This window comes from Gossypium hirsutum, chromosome D04 (assembly GCF_007990345.1).
Source record: "Gossypium hirsutum isolate 1008001.06 chromosome D04, Gossypium_hirsutum_v2.1, whole genome shotgun sequence".
In the NCBI taxonomy this organism is placed as follows: Eukaryota; Viridiplantae; Streptophyta; class Magnoliopsida; order Malvales; family Malvaceae; genus Gossypium; species Gossypium hirsutum.
This window is the reverse complement of record NC_053440.1, coordinates 40,983,071-41,003,043: the sequence shown is the minus strand read 5'-3', so window position 1 is coordinate 41,003,043 and position 19,973 is coordinate 40,983,071. Positions and strand designations below refer to the sequence as shown.

Here is a 19,973-nt window from a genome sequence, read left to right as displayed (position 1 = left end):
CACCAAAATAAAATCAGGTTGGCATTTCGAAACTAACTTCTCCATCACCATATGACAATTTTGAACACATTAGAGTTTTAATTTCATCAACTCCAAATACCCTATAAACTTATTCAACACTTACCATATCAATGAAACAACCTAAATCAATAAATGCATACATCACAACTATCAACAAACATATATACCATACATTTCATTCAAGATTTACCATTTACCAACTATTTCATGAACCAAGATCAAATGTACTATCACCACACATGCATTCTTCACATACCATACAAGCATACATAAGAATCTTTAAATTCAACCTTATACAAAGCAACCATTATAACATAAACTTCAATTTAAACTTCCAAACCATCAACCCAAAATAACCTATATACATGTCACAAAACCAGAATCAAATGAGTCAAAATCTACCGAGACTGAAGCTTGGTAGTGTGAGCTTTGAAGTTAATCCGACTGCCTAGTTCTACAAAACGTCAACTACAGAAAACAAGAAAATAAACAGAGTAAGCTTATAAAGCTTAGTAAGTTCATAGGTATTTAAACAAAGCTCTTACCTCGATTTACAATTAAGTAAACAAATATAAATAAATTTAATACGATTTCCTGTCAATACATTTAAAACAATTAGGTGAGTGCTTCACATATCAACCGTATAATCTCTCAATCATTTAATATGACGTATTTCCGTATCATTCAATAGGAAAGATTCGACATATAAAATGCATCAACCATTTGATCATTTCAATTCATTTTCATTTTTTATTTCTTTTAAACACATAATTCTATCACCAATACTGCATTTACAAAGAGAGTGTTTCATAACTATAATTTTCCAGATATTTTATATCGTTTCAAACAACCTTTAAACACATAATCATTATTTATTTAATTTCATCATTTAACATTTCAATATTCATATAAACATACCATATCCAAATAATTCATGAATTCAAAACATATTTTTTCTTTCAAAAAATTTCCCAATGAACTATAGCAAAGTAATTCGGATACTCGGGTACCCCAAAACACACCAGAGAGCACCAAATCAGAGGCATGCCAATTGTATCCTAATCGTTTACTACGTTCAAACTTGCATTTTCTTTCAACAACCATACATTCTAACCCTATTGACATGCCAATCATATCCTAATCGTTTACTATGTTCAAACATGCATTTTAACTTAATTCATCACATTAACAAATCAGAGGCATTTCCATAATATCCGTACACATACTGCAAATCCATTACATCCATTTCAAGGTCATATAATTCATATTTCACAATCATTCATCAATTTCCAATTAAATACTCTTTCACCTTATACTTAATTGTAAATAATTTATCATTACAATCCAGTATTAAATAACCACATATCATTTTTATCTAATTCAAAATAGCATAAATTATAGATATTTATATATACATTCATCACATTTCAAGTAAATCTTACTCACCTTACATTCAACCTTAAATAATTAATATCCTAAATTCCATATTAATAATTCAATCACAAATTAATTAACTAATTCATGCAACATATAACATGAACATACAAACATATATCTAATCTATGAACTTACCTAATACAACTAGCAAGAAAATTTGTTTGTAGGGACTATTCTATGGTTTTTCTCATTTCGTCAATTTTCCTCCGTACGATTCAATCTTTGATCTATATAACAATTAATTTTAATTTATTAAATTAAAATAATTTATCATATTCATTTTTATTAACATGACTTATATTTTCCATTTTATAAATTTTCCTTAAATTTTTACATTTTGTTCAATTTAGTCCCTGAAATGGAACTTATCATAAATTTCAAATTTGGACTTCAAACTTTAAACCAATTTCAGATACATTCAATTACAGCCACATATTATCAAAAATCACAAAAAATATACATCAATTTCAAGATATTAACAATTTAGTCCTTATGTTCAAATTAACAAACATCACTTTATAAAATAGTCCTTAAACATTTCATAGCTTCCATGTCCACCCTTTTCTATCAACAACATCTAAAAATAATCAATGGTAATTTTTTTTGAAAATTGAAATACAAATTAGCTGGACCTAATTGCAACGATATCAAAAACATAAAAATCACGACAAACAGGTGAAAAATGGCTTACCAAGCAAATATGAAAGCTTAGCCGAACTTAAGGCTTTAAACATGGCTATTTTTGTGTTCTCTTTTTAGTAAAATAGGTGGAATATTGAAAGCGATGAAGATAATCACTTTAAAATATGTTTTATTATATTTTATTAATATTAAAACATTATTTAGTATATAAATTTCCCTTAAAACAAACATCCACCGTCCATTATCATTAAAAAGTGGTCAGTTGTCACTTTGATCCTCAAATATTTACGTTTTTAAGCCATATAACTAATAATACTCTAAAGTGATTAAACTTTACAATTTTTACAATTTAGTCCTTATACATAAATTAGTCATTTAATCTCTAAAATTTGGACCAAAACTTAATATACTTACAAAAACGAAGTCCCAATACCTTATTTTCTAAAACCACTTGACTTGTGGGACAAACAACTTATACTTAATTATTTGTTCGATTAGTAAAATTTAAACAAATCAAAATTCATTATAAACTATGTTTGACCGATAAGTATTAAATAATAATATTTAAGAACTCACTCATCGGATTTGTAGTCCTGAAACCACTGTTTCCGACATCACTAAAAAATATATTGTTACAACTATATGGCATAACACCATGGATGAAAGACTTCATGGTGGCAAGGTATAAGGTATAAGGTATAAGGTATGCGGTGTAAGACCATAGATGAAAGACGCTATGGCAGCCAGGTATAATGAGTAAGACCATGGATGAAAGACTCCATTGCATCAATTGATGGTATGCTAGGATGATGGATAGGTGTAAGACCATGGATAAAAGACTCCATGACATTTATAGAGGTAAGTCCGCTAGGACAGTAAACACGGGGTAGGCCCGTTAGGACAAGGGAAATGGGATGAGAAGGGCTTAAGACCAAAGCTCGGCTATGGCGGCCAGTAGAGTCCGCAAGGACATTAAGAGCAGGGTATGTTACTAGTACACCAAGAATGAAGAACCGCACAGGTAGAAGGAGAGTTAGAAGAAAGTGTAAGTATGGTAACCGGATCATGAGGAATTCGCTAAAAATGGTGATAGAGATGGAAGTTATCAAGGCATAGGCGAAACCCCAATAAGAATTAAAGCAAGATAAGCCACGTGAAAAGCTGGCCTAATTATGAAGATGAGAGAGGGGAAATTATCCAAGGATCACAAGATAAGATCTGTAATCAAAAGCCACTAGGAAGGGTGCAATAAAGTAGTAAGAAAGAAGTGAATGTCCTTGTAAGGAGGAAACAAGCAAGTGAGATGACAAGCTTGTATAGTTGTAGGGGCAATAACATGTTAGTTCAGCAAGTTGGACCGCCCTTCACTTATGGGGAAAAAGAATACCCAAAAAAGGGCTGGTGTGAAAGGCAGATTACTAGAAGTAATCCCCTTTCTCCAAATAGTAAGGTGGAATGAGGATGGGTTCATTAGAGTGGTGAGTCATGTTGAATGTAGCACCTCATGGAAGTGTTAATAAGTTCTTTGGGACTAAGGTATGAAAAGAAAGAGTCTACCAAGGACTGGTAAGATCAAGTCTGCCAAGGAAGGCATGACCTAATGACCCTTCAGCAAAAGACAAGTAAGCGCTACCACAGAGGTACGAGATGTTAGATTACGTACAACCAAGTAAGATAAGCGGTCAGCGAACACTATGTAAGCAATGTACATGAAAGTAAAGGGAAGATGAGGAGTAAGGATAAGACTCGCTGATAGGGAGAAGTATTTAGGATACAGATGAGTGAAGAGTCTGACTAGATAAAGATCTCATGGTGGGCCGGTTAGCTCAAAGATTCGAGTTGAGTTTGCCACCCTAATGTAGAACGCTAGCCTTGAGTGAGAAGAGAGTATCTATATTTATTTTGTTATACATCCATTACCCTTGTGTGATGGGTTTAATTTATGGTACAAAAAAGGAACTTATAAGTTCATTTCAATTTACAAGAGTTTGTATGATGATCGTAGGATTTGCAAGGTTGATTTAGGACTTCGAGGAGGGACCAAGCTAAATGTTGCTGAGCACGGGAATCTAAGGCAGTTAGAGTCATGCATATAGGAAGGGGTACCATTGGAGGCTCCGCTTTAGGAATTGCAATACTATAGACGAATAACACCCTTAGAATTTGGACAATGGAATAGTTAGCCCGACTAAGAGTTGTAAGGGGGCTCATTGTAAATAAACGGACTGATTAAAGTTAGAAATTTAAGAGACTAAGGATTTTGTGGCAAGGCCTTAGTTGTAAGAATAATTATTAATATTATTAGATTGATTTTATTTTAGTCTGTTCCCTGGTAACTAAGCTAGAAAAATTTAAGTATAGGTCCATTTGTGACACTCCATATTCGGATCCGGTGGGTGGGTGCGTGTGGGGTGTTACAGAACAAGCCTCAAAGTATAACCATTAGATGACTAACACGTGTCCAGTGAAACGAACGCATCACAATGGAAACTGACCACGTTGTTTCCTGAGAACGAGTTGTACCACATGGTAATCAATACAAGTACTCGCATGCATAGAAAGAAGGAACGATGCCAACCACACATATGCTACATGCAACGAAGCCAAAATGATTCAAATTAGAAAATCCCAACGAACACTTTAAACTTAGTCGACACGTTTTAACGTCTAGAGGTATGTCACTTTATAACCTTCCTTTAGACTTGGGGGCAATTGTAATACCCTCAACCCCTTGGGTACAACTCCTCAAGGATCAAGGTAAACACCCCAAAGAATACCCCCAAAGTGCCACTCATCGAAAATAAGGTCCAATCCTTGGAGCAAATGCCACACCTCAGGAAAACCCCTTGCATGTCACTGATAAATACCAAAAGTAACATGTTTTAGCCTCATTCTTAATGCATTTTTAGATGATTATTTGAGTTAAAATGGTGAATTTTATGCTCTTAAGCCTTTAAATTCATGTTTCTATACTTAGGAGAGCATTTGGGAGAAAAAGGAGCGAAAATAAAAAAATCGAAGCAAGTTTCAAGAGCCACATGGTCGTGTGAGACACATGGGTTTCCACATGGCCATGTGCCAGACCATGTGGATTTCAAAAAACTGCACTCCGAAAACACAAAGAAATACAATTTTTAGGTTTTTTGGGCATCCTAAGACCCTTATATACCAAATATAAGGATAGGGAAGTAAGCCGTCAGAGAATATTGAAGAAAATAACTCGAAAAACACCAATGAAACTGACTCTGAAGTAGATTCCCATCAAGATTGAATATCTCCTTTTAATTTGTTTGAAGTTTATTATAAGTTTCTTTATTTCTTGTAGTTATACCGTCTTTGAAATATTTTTATTTGTTATTATGAACTAATTTTCTAAATACATAGGGGAGATGAACCCTATGATAAATTTTGTTATTTGTTTTCTATTGTTAGGCAATAAATACTTGTATATTATTCTCAATTATGTGTGCTTAATTCTTGGTTTAATATTTCTATGCTATTAATCAATGTTTGATGTGCTTAAATTAGAGAAGGAATAAGCCTTGTTTAAGAGTAGATCTAGCATAATTGAGTGGAGTTGCATGCAATCTTAGAAATAGGATGACATAAATCTACCGAATTAAAGTCAAATCTAAAAAGGGAATCCATAGATCTAGTTAATGCGATAAGAGGAGTTTTAATTAGAAAGAAATTTCAATTAATCAAATTAGAGTTAGTTGCTCTTAGTCTTGAAAAGAGATATTAACATAATTTAGGGATTTTTACAGATCAAGATACTAAGTGAAGAAATTGCGTTTTGGATTGATAGTGACAAATAAAGTCTAGGAGGATTATTTATTAGGTATTGTTTCGCTTCTTGGTTGTTAATCATTTGTTTTCCTGATTCGTTCTGTGTTGTGTTCTTTAGTTAATTAATTTAGTTAATTTTAGTTTTAATCAATCACTCCAATTTGTTGGTTAAATAATAAAAAGACAGTAATTACTAATACTTTTAGTCTTTATGGGAACGATATTTGTGCTCATCGTAGCTATACTATTAATTGATAGGTGCACTTGCCTTTGTCGAATTTTTAGTTGGTTTACAATTGCATCAGTCACCTCTAGGAGCACAGAATGAACAAACTCATCACTTATCACCTCTCTTGGAAATGATATGAGAATTCCTCGAAAAATCTTTGATTTAAGTACACCTGTACATAAAACCACATATGGGCCCTATGTGAAGGCCCTACGATACCTCCACTTATGAAAACAAATGCTAGACACTGATTCCGTTTGACACAATTGACAACTTGTCCAATCGTCACCCTAGCAACCATGTCTAGACCTAGACTTGCCACAACAGACTAGTTTTATGTAATCTCCCCTATCACCTAGAATACCAGGATACGTGGAGCTTGGGAATCATAACCCGCCATATATAGCCAACAACAACTCACAAATTTGGGGACGAAATCTCTCTCTCTTCCCCTGCCAACCTTGTGCTTTTCTTTTCCGTTTACTCTTTTAACCACCAAAGATAGGGGCTCTCCGCCTCACATTAAACCAGATGGACCGCAGAAAATCATTGTAACCCTCCCTTGTTGAATCCTACACTCAACATGACGTTATGTTTTAGAGTGTTTATTATACAATTAAACTAAACTAAATTGGTTTTTATAAAACAAAACCATTTTAATTTCTTTAACAATTATTACAATAATAAAGAAAACAGCTCAAATTGTGATCCAAAATTCTGTGGGCCGCACCTTCTGTATTAAGCCACGTGTATAAAAACAATGTCAAATAATAAAAAGAAAGTTTTCTTGGATAAGTTGAAAATAAAATTCCTCCTCAATAATCTACAAAATTTATTAATATTTTTGTTTAAGACAATTTTTTTTAAGAAAAGCTATCCTTCCCTTAAATACCCTCCACTTTCCGCACACACACACTCTCTCTCTCTCTGTATTTTCATTTTCTAATTTCCTTAAATTAGTTATGTCCGATTGATCGCCGGAACACCGCCGGTTGCTAAGCTGATAACAATCCGGCGATATGTCTTTCCAAGTGACTCGTTCCAAAATTTCGATCAATCAACGGTGACAATTTCCAATAAGAACAGATGGAAATCCTATTCTTTTTCTAATCTAAAATATTCCCTTCCTTCAGATCCATATTTGAAATTTGTTCCTTAGATGCAATTATACCATGCAGGCCTGTCCATTGAGCCTAAGAAAACCCTAGCTCGATTGCTCAACCTAATCTTTCTTTCTTAGGTTTTTTCTTTATATTTTGGTTCAAAATGTTTAAGAAAATTATGAAAGGAGGGCATCGGAAGCCTTCCAAATCGGATTCGGCAGAAAATTACGCGTTCGGTCCACCAGGCTCCCACAAACCCGGTTCGGTGGTCGTCAACCATGCTTCTCGGCCCGTGTTGAAGGCACCAGAGCAGAATTGCAGCCCCAGCGCTCCTATAGCCCCGCCCCCGCTCTCGACGGCCGCTGTTGAACCTTTGCCGTTATTACGAGACGTCCCCGTTTCGGAGAGACAAAGTCTATTCTTGCGAAAATTACAGATTTGTAGCTACCAATTAGATTTCACCAATATGTTAAAAACGGTCCGAGAAAAAGAGGTGAAGCGGCGAACGTTGCTGGAACTCGTCGATTTTTTTCAATCCGGTTCAGGCAAAATCACGGAGGTGTGCCAGGAAGAGATGATTAAAATGGTCGCAATCAACATTTTCCGGTGCCTCCCTCCGGCGTCTCATGAAAACACGGGTCCAGAAGTCACGGATCCTGAAGAAGAGGAAACCCATCTGGACCCTTCGTGGCCGCATTTACAGCTTGTTTACGAGCTTCTTTTGAGATATGTCGTGTCTTCGGATACGGATACTAAGGTTGCGAAGAGATACATTGATCATTCTTTTGTTTTGAAGCTGATCGATTTGTTTGATTCAGAGGATCCCAGGGAAAGAGAGTATTTAAAAACGATTCTTCATAGGATTTACGGTAAATTCATGGTGCATCGTCCTTTTATTAGGAAGGCGATAAATAATATTTTCTATAGATTTATATATGAAACGGAGAGGTATAACGGGATCGGGGAGCTTTTGGAGATTCTAGGAAGCATTATTAATGGTTTTGCGTTGCCGATGAAAGAGGAACATAAGTTATTCCTTGCGAGAGCATTGATTCCTTTGCATAAGCCCAAACCCGTGGCTACTTATCATCATCAGTTGTCTTATTGCGTTACTCAGTTCGTTGAGAAGGATTATAAGCTGGCTGATACGGTGATTAGAGGGCTTTTGAAGTATTGGCCTGTGACTAATTGTCAAAAGGAAGTTCTCTTCCTTGGAGAACTTGAGGAAGTACTTGAAGCAACGCAATCTGCTGAATTCCAACGATGTATGGTTCCTCTTTTCAGGCAGATTGCACGTTGCCTTAATAGCCCTCATTTTCAGGTAACTTTCCAAAGCTTTTTTTATTTTTGTTTCTTTTATAATTATGTCTTTATGAGTTCCCAGATTTCCAATAATAAATTGTGAAGTTCAATTATTGGATTAACAAACATTATGATAGTAATTATTTTGATGCCGAATTTTGTCAGCTATAACTGCTGGGTACTTTAATGTAATTTCCTGTGATTCTGAATGTTGAATTCTCATTCATGAAGCATAACCTTTGGCACTCTGGGAAGGTTCTGTATTTATGATGTGTTTCCGGAAAGTTGTATGGCGTTGCCAGTTTTGACCATTGTATTTGCATTCCAATGGTTTTTCTCTTTCAGCATCCAATATTAAAAGACACTAGAGTGGCTCAGTGTCCAATTCTGTAAACTACTAGTTTCAGTTTTATTCTGTGGTTAGTTTATCTATGCTTGCTTGAATTGCTCGAGTCATAATTTTCGTGGTGATTGAGATCCGGTCAAAAAGAAAAATAATCAATTGTTTTTGCTTTATGTAATGTCTAAATCATTGGTTTTCTATTGTTCTTTTCTTTCTCCATATATAATATTTTATTGCCCTGCAACGTGGCTTCTAGAATAAACTTATGATGATCAGGTAATTTTAGAGTTTATAAAAGTATATATGATGACCCAACCATCAAATTTGTGGTTGCAGGAAGCTATTTCTGTTGTCTCCTATTACTTCTGTTCCATTCATTTCCCTGCATGGTTGCTTATTATGAAATTAAGTTCACCAAAATTGGAATAACAATCCCTTCTTAACAAATGTTCAATTCAAGTACACTTATTGCCTGTAGATTCTGCACTTTATAGCCTCGTCTTGATTATAATCTTCAGTGATTTATTCTTTCTATATCTTTTTTGTCTTTTCGTATTTCTTTAGTCTTTTAAATGGCATTTTACCAGTTGGGTTAAGTTGCCCACGTATGATAGATTATGTTTTGTAGAGGATAGAATGGAATTTAGGAGTTGTCGGAGGGAGCTGGTTGCTACAGAATTATTGGTTTCTATAAAACTTCCTAAGATCATTTTTTATATTGTAGGTTTCGGAGAGAGCGCTCTTCTTCTGGAACAATGAGCACATTGTAGGCTTAATTGCTCAGAACCGGCATGTGGTATTACCACTCATCTTCGAGGCGTTGGAAAAGAATATTCTAGGACACTGGAATCAGGCGGTTCATGGATTGACCGTGAACGTGCGGAAGATGTTCGTGGAAGTGGATGCAGAGTTGTTTGAAGAGTGTCGGAGACAATACGAAGAGAAAACGGCCGGAGCTAGAGAGGTGGAAGACCAACGAGAAATGACATGGAAAAGACTAGCAGATGTGGCGGGAGAAAGAGAGGAGGGAATTTGGTTGCAGTCTAACTGATTAATCACAACCGGTATGTGCAGCATAAAAAAAAAAGGATTGGATTTAAGCTACGGCTCTGCTTCCGTTCCCTTCTCCATTTTGGTGGTATTCTACTATTCTTTCTTCAATCTTCTTCTTCTAGTTTTTTTCTTTTTCTTTCCACATATTAATATTTTTTTGTGTCTAAATCTGATCATTGAATATACCTGCCCCGAGAAAATTAAATGTGTAATCTAAAATGCAACATGCTGCAGATTAAGCATGATCTGTAACTGTATGGAATTTGTGTAGTAAACATACTGCAGATGAAGCATGATCTGTGAGGAACGACTTGTATGTTGTTTTGCAATGTTACTTGGTTCTTCCAACACAAAAAGAAAAAAGATGTATAATATGTTTTAGTTTGTATTCATAATTCATTGTAGTTATCGAAATATTTATTGTGTAAGACAAAGTAGGATAAAGTTGTTAGAAATTCAGGCAGATGTTAATGAAAAATGCCTCAGGTTTTGGTTGCTTTATTATTGCCTAATAGATAGGACTGACTGACAGGGATTCCCATTTTCGTTGTCTATCTGTTTGACAGTGCATTGTTAAGATGTAGGATAAATCTTGTCCTTCACTAAAATAACACAAAATCTAATTACCAAGTCAACATAACTATACATTATGTTTTATTGTATTAATTTACTCTTCTTCTTTTTCTAAAAAAAGGTTGTATAATATTATTTATTTTGTGTTTTTATAACATTATCTTTTTCTTTTCTTTTTTTATAAATAGCATAAGTTTTGAGTTAATTTTTTTTGGTGTGTAATTTAAATAGTGAGAAGTGTTAAAATCAACATTAAAAATGGTTTAAAAAGTAATTTCAATATTGTTTATGATTTATGATTTTATCTGATCTTTCCATTTATATTATCTATAATATGAACAACTGATTTCAAGGATTCTTCAAACTTAGCTTTTAGTCTTTAACCAATCCTTTAGTTACTATAACAAGCAAACAAACAACAAGAGTTGGTGCTTTAACCATCAGTCCTTTACTTACAATACAATGATATCCAAAATTTGAAAACCAAGCGAGTCTAATGTTGGTGCATGTTTTAATGTTTTAAATTTGATGATTGGAGGAAGGAGGAATGATGCATGCTCCAGAATACCATATAGTCAAATGTCCAAACAATTGAAAATTAAACTTTAACTCTTTTGCACAATATTTTGATCTCTAGAGGGTAAATTGAAGAGTAATGAAAATCAAGCTTAAATAAAAAAAAAAGTCATTAAGCATTGTAAAAGAGTTTCTTCCTCTCAAAATTTAATTGGTTGGTTACATTGTCTTCGCAAAAAGGTCCTTAAAAATTTATTATCTGGCCAAGTTACTTTCAATATTTTCTTTATTATTTGAAGACTGATTTATGGAGACAAGTTTCCTTCTGCGCATACTCAACACCCTATTTTTGGTTTTGAATTCGTTTAATTCTTTTGAAGTTGAAATTGGCTCCAGGGTTTCGCATCGGTTAGGCTGTTTGAAAAATTCCATCATGCGATAAATTGGTTTGGCATTTCTGATTCGTTTTGATGTCAACATTTAGCATCCTTGAGCCGAGCATCATCCAGTGATGTTAAAGTGAATCAGTCTTGGGGGTAGCCTTCTATCTAGGAAGTTAAAGAATTTTGTATGGAGCCATGGCTACTAAAGAAAACTCAGCAAGACATAGAGATCACTAGTGTCCAAAGAGAGTGGAGGATAAGTCTATAATTTTCTTCCATATGGTTGGATATGGCCTAAGCATTGTTGAATAAAAACATGGTTTTCAAAATCGATGCAACTTCAAAACTATGGTTGGATAAGTCTTGTTGAATAAAATGCTATCCACATTTTAGAGGACTTGCTCTATTTTCCATACTACATCTTGTTTTGAGTTTAGGAGTTGAGCCGAACCCAAAGCCAAAGTTTTGTTTGGATTTCATCAGACATGCCGAAGAAAGGAGGAGCTTCCTCGCGAAAGGATGCTCCATGGAGGGCCTCTGCTGCAAAATCCATCCCCAGAATCCACCACTCCCCTCTTCTGCGTCTTCCCATAACCCCTCTTTCCAATTACGCCCTCGCCGTCATGAACCACCCTGACCCTGTCGGAACTGGCTTAGCCACTGACGCTATTGTCGAAGCCGCCGGACCCGGATGCATTGTTCCTGGCCACATTACTCCTATTAGATTGCTTGGTCTTAAGGTATTTCCTTTCTTTGGTGGAAACTATGACTGTTTTTCTAATGAATGTTCTGTTAATTGCTCCCATTGAAGTGATAATTCAATACCCAAATCTAACTATTGGGTTATATTCTGAATATTGTTCAATGTCTTATTTATTCTCCTAATCATATAAGTCCTAACAGTTAGTAGCTTGAGTATAATTACAAGTGAATCCTTTGCCTGGATTATTGGATATGAAATTCTTGCCCAAGCGGACTTCTAGGAATGGGTTTATCAAGGGTTTATGGAGATTTTACTGTGGAGTGTGTTAGACCCTTTGAAGTGGTTTCTTGAACATTGGCTGTTGTATTTAGTTTTAGCAAAATATACTTTTGTCATGTTCTTATGCTGTGTTTGCCAACCTTTGTTGCATGATCCTTTATCCTCATCCTAATTAACTTTGGGCTATAAAGTGACTACCCCTCCTTTGTCTCTCAGAAATATCTATTTTTCCCATGCAACCATTTGATTAGATTTTTTATATTTAACGTTCATGTATTGTACATGCTTTGGGAAGGGTATAACAACTTACAAATTCAATCTTCTTTGATGTAGTACTCTTAGAGTATTATCCATTTTCAGAAAAGACTACATAAACTCAAAAGATGTACTATATCGTTTCATCTTCATTTTCTTATCTTTTGGGTGTAAGCCTTGCTTGGTATACACATATTTTTGGATCCATATTGACTGGTGTACTCATTCTTCTTTTCCTTATTGCTAGGTGTGGCCAATTGAAGTTAACATGAAATTTTTGGAACCAGTTGGTAAAGAACTAAAGTTTAGAAAACGTTTTGGGGTGTTGAGATAAAGTAGTTTGTGATGAAGCAAATACCTATTGTTTTGTGTTTAGAAAACGTTGTATGTGGCCTAGAGGCCTTACGTGTTTTGATAGGGTGGGTCAGGGGCCCATATTTTTTTGGAAGAAATGGACATGGTTTTGTTATATGCGTGGCTTAGATCGTTTTTCCTTTTCTTTTACTCTTTTTATTGTGAGTTCTCTCACTACTGGAAATAATCAAAAAGAGCCTTTTGAAATATGGTCTGGTTTCCATACTTATTGTTTGGTGAAGTAATTTATTTGAGCCCCAGCTCTTGTTACTATTACAAAAGTGCTTGCCGATGTAAAATCTGTGAATCATAACAACTTTTGATTCGTAATGCTGTTCATGGATGATGCTGTCAACCTCATGAACAAGTCATTCATAGATCGCTAACGGTTAGGCTTTTCAAACTACTGAAAGAAGAGGCAGAAGCAAATATGGGTTGCAGAGTATAGTGGATTGTTGTTGCAATGAAGAGTTGCATCATGTGGACCAGCTGAGTGATTGTAAATAGGATGCTTATACTATTCTTTGTATTTTACCCCCACTTTTCTCACTAAATAGAGGTGAAAGAGTTAGGTCAGGAGAGATACTACTATGGTAACACAAAGAGGCTTATATATATAAAGAACTTTTTCATCCTTAGATACTGTAACATTTGTCTATGAGTTTGGTTTATCAATTTGAATAAATATGGTCTCATTTTTAGCTTGATTCCATTGACGTGTAATCTATGTTGTGTTTGCAGTTTTATCCGTAGTAAAATGATAAGCCCTTAAAGTAATTTTTATTGCAAGATTTATGATTCGGATAGTGGCACTGCAGGCTGGCCGGGTTAGCTGAGAAGCATAGGTGCCAAGCCTATGCCGTCGCTACTATTCAATCTATCATAAGATGTGTGTATTTTTTTTTTAAAAGTATATCTTGTTCAAGCAAACATCCATCCCATTATTCTTTGCTTCATTCATGGAACTGCTTCATTAGTCATCTCCAATAAAGGCCTTATCACTAAGATTAGGCGGCTAGCCTTTTAGAAGAATCGCATTTTCTTGGATTTGGAGGGCGACATATCTTATTTATGATGATTCGACTGTTAAATACCATCATTTAAAGGGAACTATATGAATCAACTTACTTAAATCTCGAGTTTAGGATTTAACGTTTTTTTTATTCTATTTAGATATTACCTATAACCTAATACTATCCGTATCCTTTAATCTTTCTCTTTATTGATCATCTTACGTTACTGATATAATAAAATATTGCACTTCTGACCTTCAGATTACCAGTTGTTGTTGAAGCATAGAATGACATCTGCATATACCGACAGAAATGATGATGATCTTCATTCATTTAAAGAAAAACAATTAGGGAAAAAGTTCCTATTGGAATGACCTAATTGAAAAGCTTATTAGGATGAAATCATGTAAGCCAATTGTGGAGTTCCCACAAAAGGTAGTGTTCTCCAGCTATGGTGCCATGTAAGATTTTCTGGTCACCCTTTCTTTTCCATTTTTCAGTCATACTTTTTGCCACATCAGTAGTTCCTCATATAAGAACACTTGAAACGTCCCCTACTCATCTGTCATCTGTAACAATGGCTAACGAAACAACTACAGCAGCCATGCAAGGAGAAAATTTGCGTAAAGGGCCTTGGCACGAGGAAGAAGATGAGCGATTAATAAGCTTTGTGAAGCTTTTGGGAAGCCGGAGATGGGATTATGTAGCTCAAGCTTCCGGTACTCGTGATGATTCCTTCTTTTTCTTGTACGAAAAGCTTTCTTTTTCTTAATAAAGTTGGTTGATTTCAGGCCTAAAGAGAAGTGGCAAGAGTTGCAGGTTAAGGTGGGTGAACCATCTGCGTCCTAATCTAAAGCACAGCAGTATCAGTGCTGAAGAAGAGATGATCATCTTAAAACTTCATCAGAAATGGGGAAACAAGTGAGATTCTTTCATCTTCTTCAACTTTCTTTTTTATCAGTTGTGCTATTCCTTTTCCTCCTTTAAACATACTTTTCCGCAGATGGTCGATGATTGCGCGAATGTTGCCGGGACGAACCGATAATGAGATAAAGAACTACTGGAGAACTCATTTAAGAAAGAAAGCAGTAATTCAAGACCAAGGTGCACTTCGATTCCCCTTTTAGCTGATTGATATGTATCTCTCGTATTTACCTCTGCAATCACTTCCGAGTTCTAACAGCTTAGTTTTCAGCAGGAAATTTTCGATTCATACAAGAAGATGATAATAGTTCCAATTCCAAAACTTACAATGGTGAAAGCTACAATCCTTTTGTGGATATTTCAGATACTCAAAACAGTTGTTATGCTGCTGCTCCAGTGTCAGATTTTGAAACTTCTCCGTATGAAACCAGGTTATCAGATTGGATATCAGAGTTTCTAAGTGATCAAAGTGAAATTAAATCTCAGCTAGACTCTAATACTACTACTACTACTACTACTACTACACCACATTCATGCAACTTTTATCCTGCATGGTTTTATGAGGAGAATGATGTATGGGGATATTCAGGCTCCCTCTGGAACATGGATTAATATGTCACTGTTCAAATCTATATTCATTGGCTTTTAATTAACAATGTGTACCCATTAATGCATTACCTGTAAATCTACTTGTTTATATACATATACATTGTTCTTAAAGACTGAATTCATCATTACTTTTGTACTGTAAGATCCAGTATTTACCTTATTGAGGCTGAAGCAATGGTATGGTACTCTATATAAAAGTGATGCAATTTCAATTCACTAAATAAATCACAAATCCTCTATTACTTCTGGAGGTCTTGATTTAATGACAAGGTTGAGTTCTTGCGAACTTTGAAGTCTCAAACTTGTGCGAGTTAATTAGTTTAAATTAATTTGTCGAGCTAATTATTCGGTTCACTGCTTATAATGATTGATTTGCCAGATTATGTCGTATGGTGTTTATTTCTTCCTTTTATCTTTATATTTGTGGTCTATCTATCAGTGTCATCGCTAAGATGACAGTTCCTTAAGTTAATAAAGCTTGCAATGTTAACGTAGCTTCATTGGACACAAAGTCGGACAAGCGTATTAATAATAATAAATAAATATAGACAATCTTATCCATTTCTGCAACTAGTTAGGCTGTGGGGGTGGGAAATTAGACCAAACAAATCTAGTACCTTGAAATCGGAATGATAGAACTGCATCATCTTTTGTCCAAGGGTTTTTCAGATTGGAGAACAATGGTGAGATGTGATATATGTTTCACATAAATATACTTATTGTTTTCAAAAACTTTTTCATACAATTTGAGGATCATATCTAATATTTAAATTGGAATGAGTAACATAACAATTATGAAATTTAAGCCTTGGACAGTGGATGTAAAGCATTTTAGTGGCTTAGAACTGAATATATACATCATCATCTTGTATCCAGAAACTAGTTTCTAATTTGATGCCCTGAGACAGAAGATGATTATTAAAGGTAGTTTGGTTTTAGTGTAAAATTATTGTTGATTTCATCCAATCTTGTATGCCTACCTTCTCAAGGGGTGAGAGCACTCTTTAGTTGATAAGCATACGCAATTAAATATTTGAAATATATATCCGAAATGGAGTTGAAAAGGGTGAGGAAAGTGAAAATTATTCCAAAATGGTCTGTGTTAGCAAAATAAAAAACATTATCGTGTGATTGCTGTAATGGTCTGGAAATTCAGGTCATCCCCTTCTTCAACTTGCTTCACACTTTTTATCCTAATTAAAGCCTAAGATCCCTTTTTTTTTATATGAAAATGCTGGATTAGTTCAACAGAAATAAAATATAATAAAATAAAGAGCAGCCAGCAGATAGAAATGTGAAGCTAATTTCTTGAGTTCTGATAATAAATATCATTTCACTTGTCGAAACCATTTTTTTGAAAAAAACAAAAATTTTAGGTTGATGAGTTTAAAAAATTAAAATTAGGAGTCGCCACCAATCTTTTATTAAGGTGTGATTGGGTCACCTAAAAATGACTTTAGTCTACAAATTTTAGAAAAACGGGTCCGGGAGTCAGTTACGTATGAGGAAGGATTAGCACCCTCATTAAACCCAAAAATTGATACCTAGTTAATTAATTAATGTCTTAATGTCGAAAATTTGAAAATCGTAATCCTTAGCAAAAAACTTAAAACGTTACGTATTAAGACCCTTATCATTTCAGAGAAATAAAATACCACACCCAATACGTTAGGGCACGACATTCTAATTTTCCCCAAAAATGAATTAGGGCAAAATACTAGTGCAATAAAAAATGTAAAAGAATATCCATTTATTCAAGATTTAAGAAATCGCGGCCCAATATGTTAGGGCACAATTCCTCTAAAATCCCAAACTCGGAATATTTCCTTTATTATTTTTTTAAAAAAATATTCATTTCAAGAAATCAATGCGTCACATCCAATACGTTAGGACACAACGTGTTGAATTCCCAATAATGAGTTCTTATTTTTTTTTTGATTAAAGAGAAATCCTCGATTGTTAGATTTTCAAAAAAATCGGAACCCAATACGTTAGGACTCAATTTCCTTGAGAAATCCTAAATACGAGTATTACCTCTATTTTGAAGCGTTTTATTTTAAAATTAAATAAGAGATAGGGTAATGTTATGTTGAATATGTGAATGAATGCCCCTTAAACAAATATCAATAATAAATACAACAATTTCATAGAAAAATATGAATAAACAAATAAATAAACAAAATAATGACGTGCAAAATATCAAATAAATAGGCAATATAATAATAATAATATGCAAACATAAATTAATAAGAGAATAAAAAAATATACCTGTACACATAAAAAAATACATAAGTTTTAAACAATTAATATAATATTAAAATTAATTAATTAAATTAAACATGTGTATATAAAATATAAGTATGCGAAAATTTTAGTATAAAAAAACATAAATACATGCTTAAATATACATATAAAAAATAATAATAATTGCATATGAGAATTATAAAATAAAAATTAAAAGAATACAATTGCATTATCAAAAATATTGATTTTTAAAGAAAATATGAAAATGGACTAAATTGGATTCCCAGTAAAGATTCGGGGTAAATTCACAAATAAATAAAGTCTGGAGGACTTAATTGAACGCTCGAATTACATAGAGGGGCTGGAAGGGCAATTTTCTCTTCTCCTCTAAACGACGCCGTTCAAATTAGACCAAATTGAAATAAAAATAAATAAAAGGGTAAACTAAAAAAATAAAAAATAAAAACTTAATTACAAAAACATTAAAAGGCGGAGGGGCTAAATAAAATAAATAAAATTCGCAGTGGTATCACATTCTCCCTTTTCTTAAAATCGTAAATAAGTAAAAAATAATTAAAAGAAAAAAAATAGTAAGCCACCTTTAAAAAACTGTCAATCGTTCTCTTTTTTATTCCTCCTTTTTTCTCTTCTTTCTCTTTTTTTTACAATGAAGGGAGAGGCCTCTATTTATAGTTGAGCCTCCCCAAATCCAACGGTACAAATTAATTACATCAACGGCTGAGATTAAAGGGTATCTACAAATTAAATCTCTAAGATTACAAATTAAATCTCTAAGATTACAAAATCATATCTTCTAAGATTGCATATCATATCTAAGATTATATATTATATCTAAGATTGCATATCATATCTAAGATTATATATTATATCTAAGATTACATATCATATCTAAGATTGTATATCCCTAAATATTATGTTTCCATATGCTTGTAGATAGACCTTCAACCTTTTCAAGTAATGGACAATTTCGATCGGGTCAAATGATATTACTTTGGGTTTTTTTTGTGAGCCCAGGCTAAAATTGGGTATTACATCACTTTTATAACCATAAGTAATTGCAATGAAAATAACAGAGTTTGAAAACCATAGTTACAATCAGAGTCGTAAAGTTACAATTTATATAAAATTATAAAGATATATGTAAAACAACTAAAAAACATGTGTTGAATGAATGTGGACAAAATGTCGTCCAGATGCATTTGAATCTGAACAACCATCTTTCTAGGTACATTCTTGTTGTAAACACATTTTTTTATATTTTTAATTTAAAAAATGATAATAATATAAATAACTGACATTTTATAAAAATAAATAAATATAAACTTGCTAAACTAATATCTGGACAACCATTTATCCTGATTCATTCTTTACCTGAAAAAGAATTTATATTTTTTTATTAATTTATATATTTTTAAATATTTTTTATTTTTAATTATTTATGTTTTTCATGTGGAATATTGAGAGGTTTCCATGTGGCATTGTTGGATTGGCTATCAATGCCACATCGTCACAAATTAACAGTGGTAGTGTGGAGGTACCAACTTAGATGACGGAATATAAGTTCAGGTACCAACTAGGTACAAATGGGGACAAAATATATATTAATACATTTATTAAAAAATAAAATAACAACTAAATGTAATTTTCATTGAAATTGTAAAATTGAGTTAGTGAAAGTTATGATAAGATGAGTTCAAATCTTATTATTCTCATTATGTGTTCTATTTTTCTAAGACTTATCAAAATTCAAAAAGATATAAATAATCTCAAAATAATATTTCTTTGATGAAGAAAGAGATTTTTGGTAATTTCCTAATTGAGTTAGTGAAAAGCATGATGACTTGGGTTCAAATACTATTATACGTATCTATTTTCTTAAGATTTATTAGAATTCAAAAAGATATAAATACTCCCAAAATAATATATTTTCTTACTTTGTTAAAGAAAGGAGCTTTTAGTAATTTCTTAATTGAGTTGGGACTTGGTTAATATGTGACACCAACTCATTCAGCTCATACATGAATTATAAGAACTAGATTTTGTCACAACTCATTCAGCTCATACATGAATTATAAGAACTAGATTTTGTCACACCTACAATGTAGATAAAAAAAATTATGTAATAAATTGATAAAAAGAAATTGTTATAAAAACCGAATGTGACTTTGGTGATAAAGTTG

At 33.4% G+C, this 19,973-nt stretch overlaps 3 protein-coding genes across 8 annotated transcripts; all 3 read left to right on the top strand.

Moving 5' to 3' along the window:
* The first annotated feature begins 6,943 nt into the window (after window positions 1–6,943).
* LOC107899484 (serine/threonine protein phosphatase 2A 57 kDa regulatory subunit B' beta isoform) lies at window positions 6,944–10,420 on the top strand. The gene is made up of 2 exons (XM_016825209.2): window positions 6,944–8,542; window positions 9,591–10,420. The coding sequence occupies exons 1-2, from the start codon at window positions 7,385–7,387 to the stop codon at window positions 9,915–9,917; spliced, it is 1,485 nt and encodes a 494-aa protein (XP_016680698.2). The 5' UTR covers window positions 6,944–7,384; the 3' UTR covers window positions 9,918–10,420.
* Window positions 10,421–11,324: 904 nt separating this feature from the next.
* LOC107899483 (uncharacterized) lies at window positions 11,325–14,389 on the top strand. Of its 2 annotated transcripts, none has more exons than XM_016825208.2 (2): window positions 11,325–12,131; window positions 12,876–13,703. In XM_016825208.2, the coding sequence occupies exons 1-2, from the start codon at window positions 11,877–11,879 to the stop codon at window positions 12,960–12,962; spliced, it is 342 nt and encodes a 113-aa protein (XP_016680697.1). In that variant the 5' UTR covers window positions 11,325–11,876; the 3' UTR covers window positions 12,963–13,703. The 2 variants fall into 2 exon arrangements, with proteins under 2 accessions (XP_016680697.1, XP_040947111.1); XM_041091177.1 differs by lacking the exon at window positions 12,876–13,703 and adding an exon at window positions 14,257–14,389 and having other exon boundaries at window positions 11,877–12,131.
* Window positions 14,300–15,713, top strand: LOC107898230 (transcription factor MYB27). 5 transcript variants are annotated; one of them, XM_041091174.1, is made up of 5 exons: window positions 14,300–14,401; window positions 14,496–14,714; window positions 14,787–14,916; window positions 14,999–15,099; window positions 15,191–15,713. In XM_041091174.1, exons 1-5 carry the CDS (start codon window positions 14,392–14,394, stop codon window positions 15,529–15,531), a joined length of 801 nt encoding a protein of 266 aa, XP_040947108.1. In that variant the 5' UTR covers window positions 14,300–14,391; the 3' UTR covers window positions 15,532–15,713. The 5 variants fall into 5 exon arrangements, with proteins under 5 accessions (XP_040947108.1, XP_040947109.1, XP_040947110.1 ...); XM_041091175.1 differs by having other exon boundaries at window positions 14,332–14,456; window positions 14,595–14,714; window positions 15,191–15,712; XM_041091176.1 differs by having other exon boundaries at window positions 14,332–14,456; window positions 14,595–14,714; window positions 15,194–15,711.
* The last annotated feature ends 4,260 nt before the right edge of the window (window positions 15,714–19,973 follow it).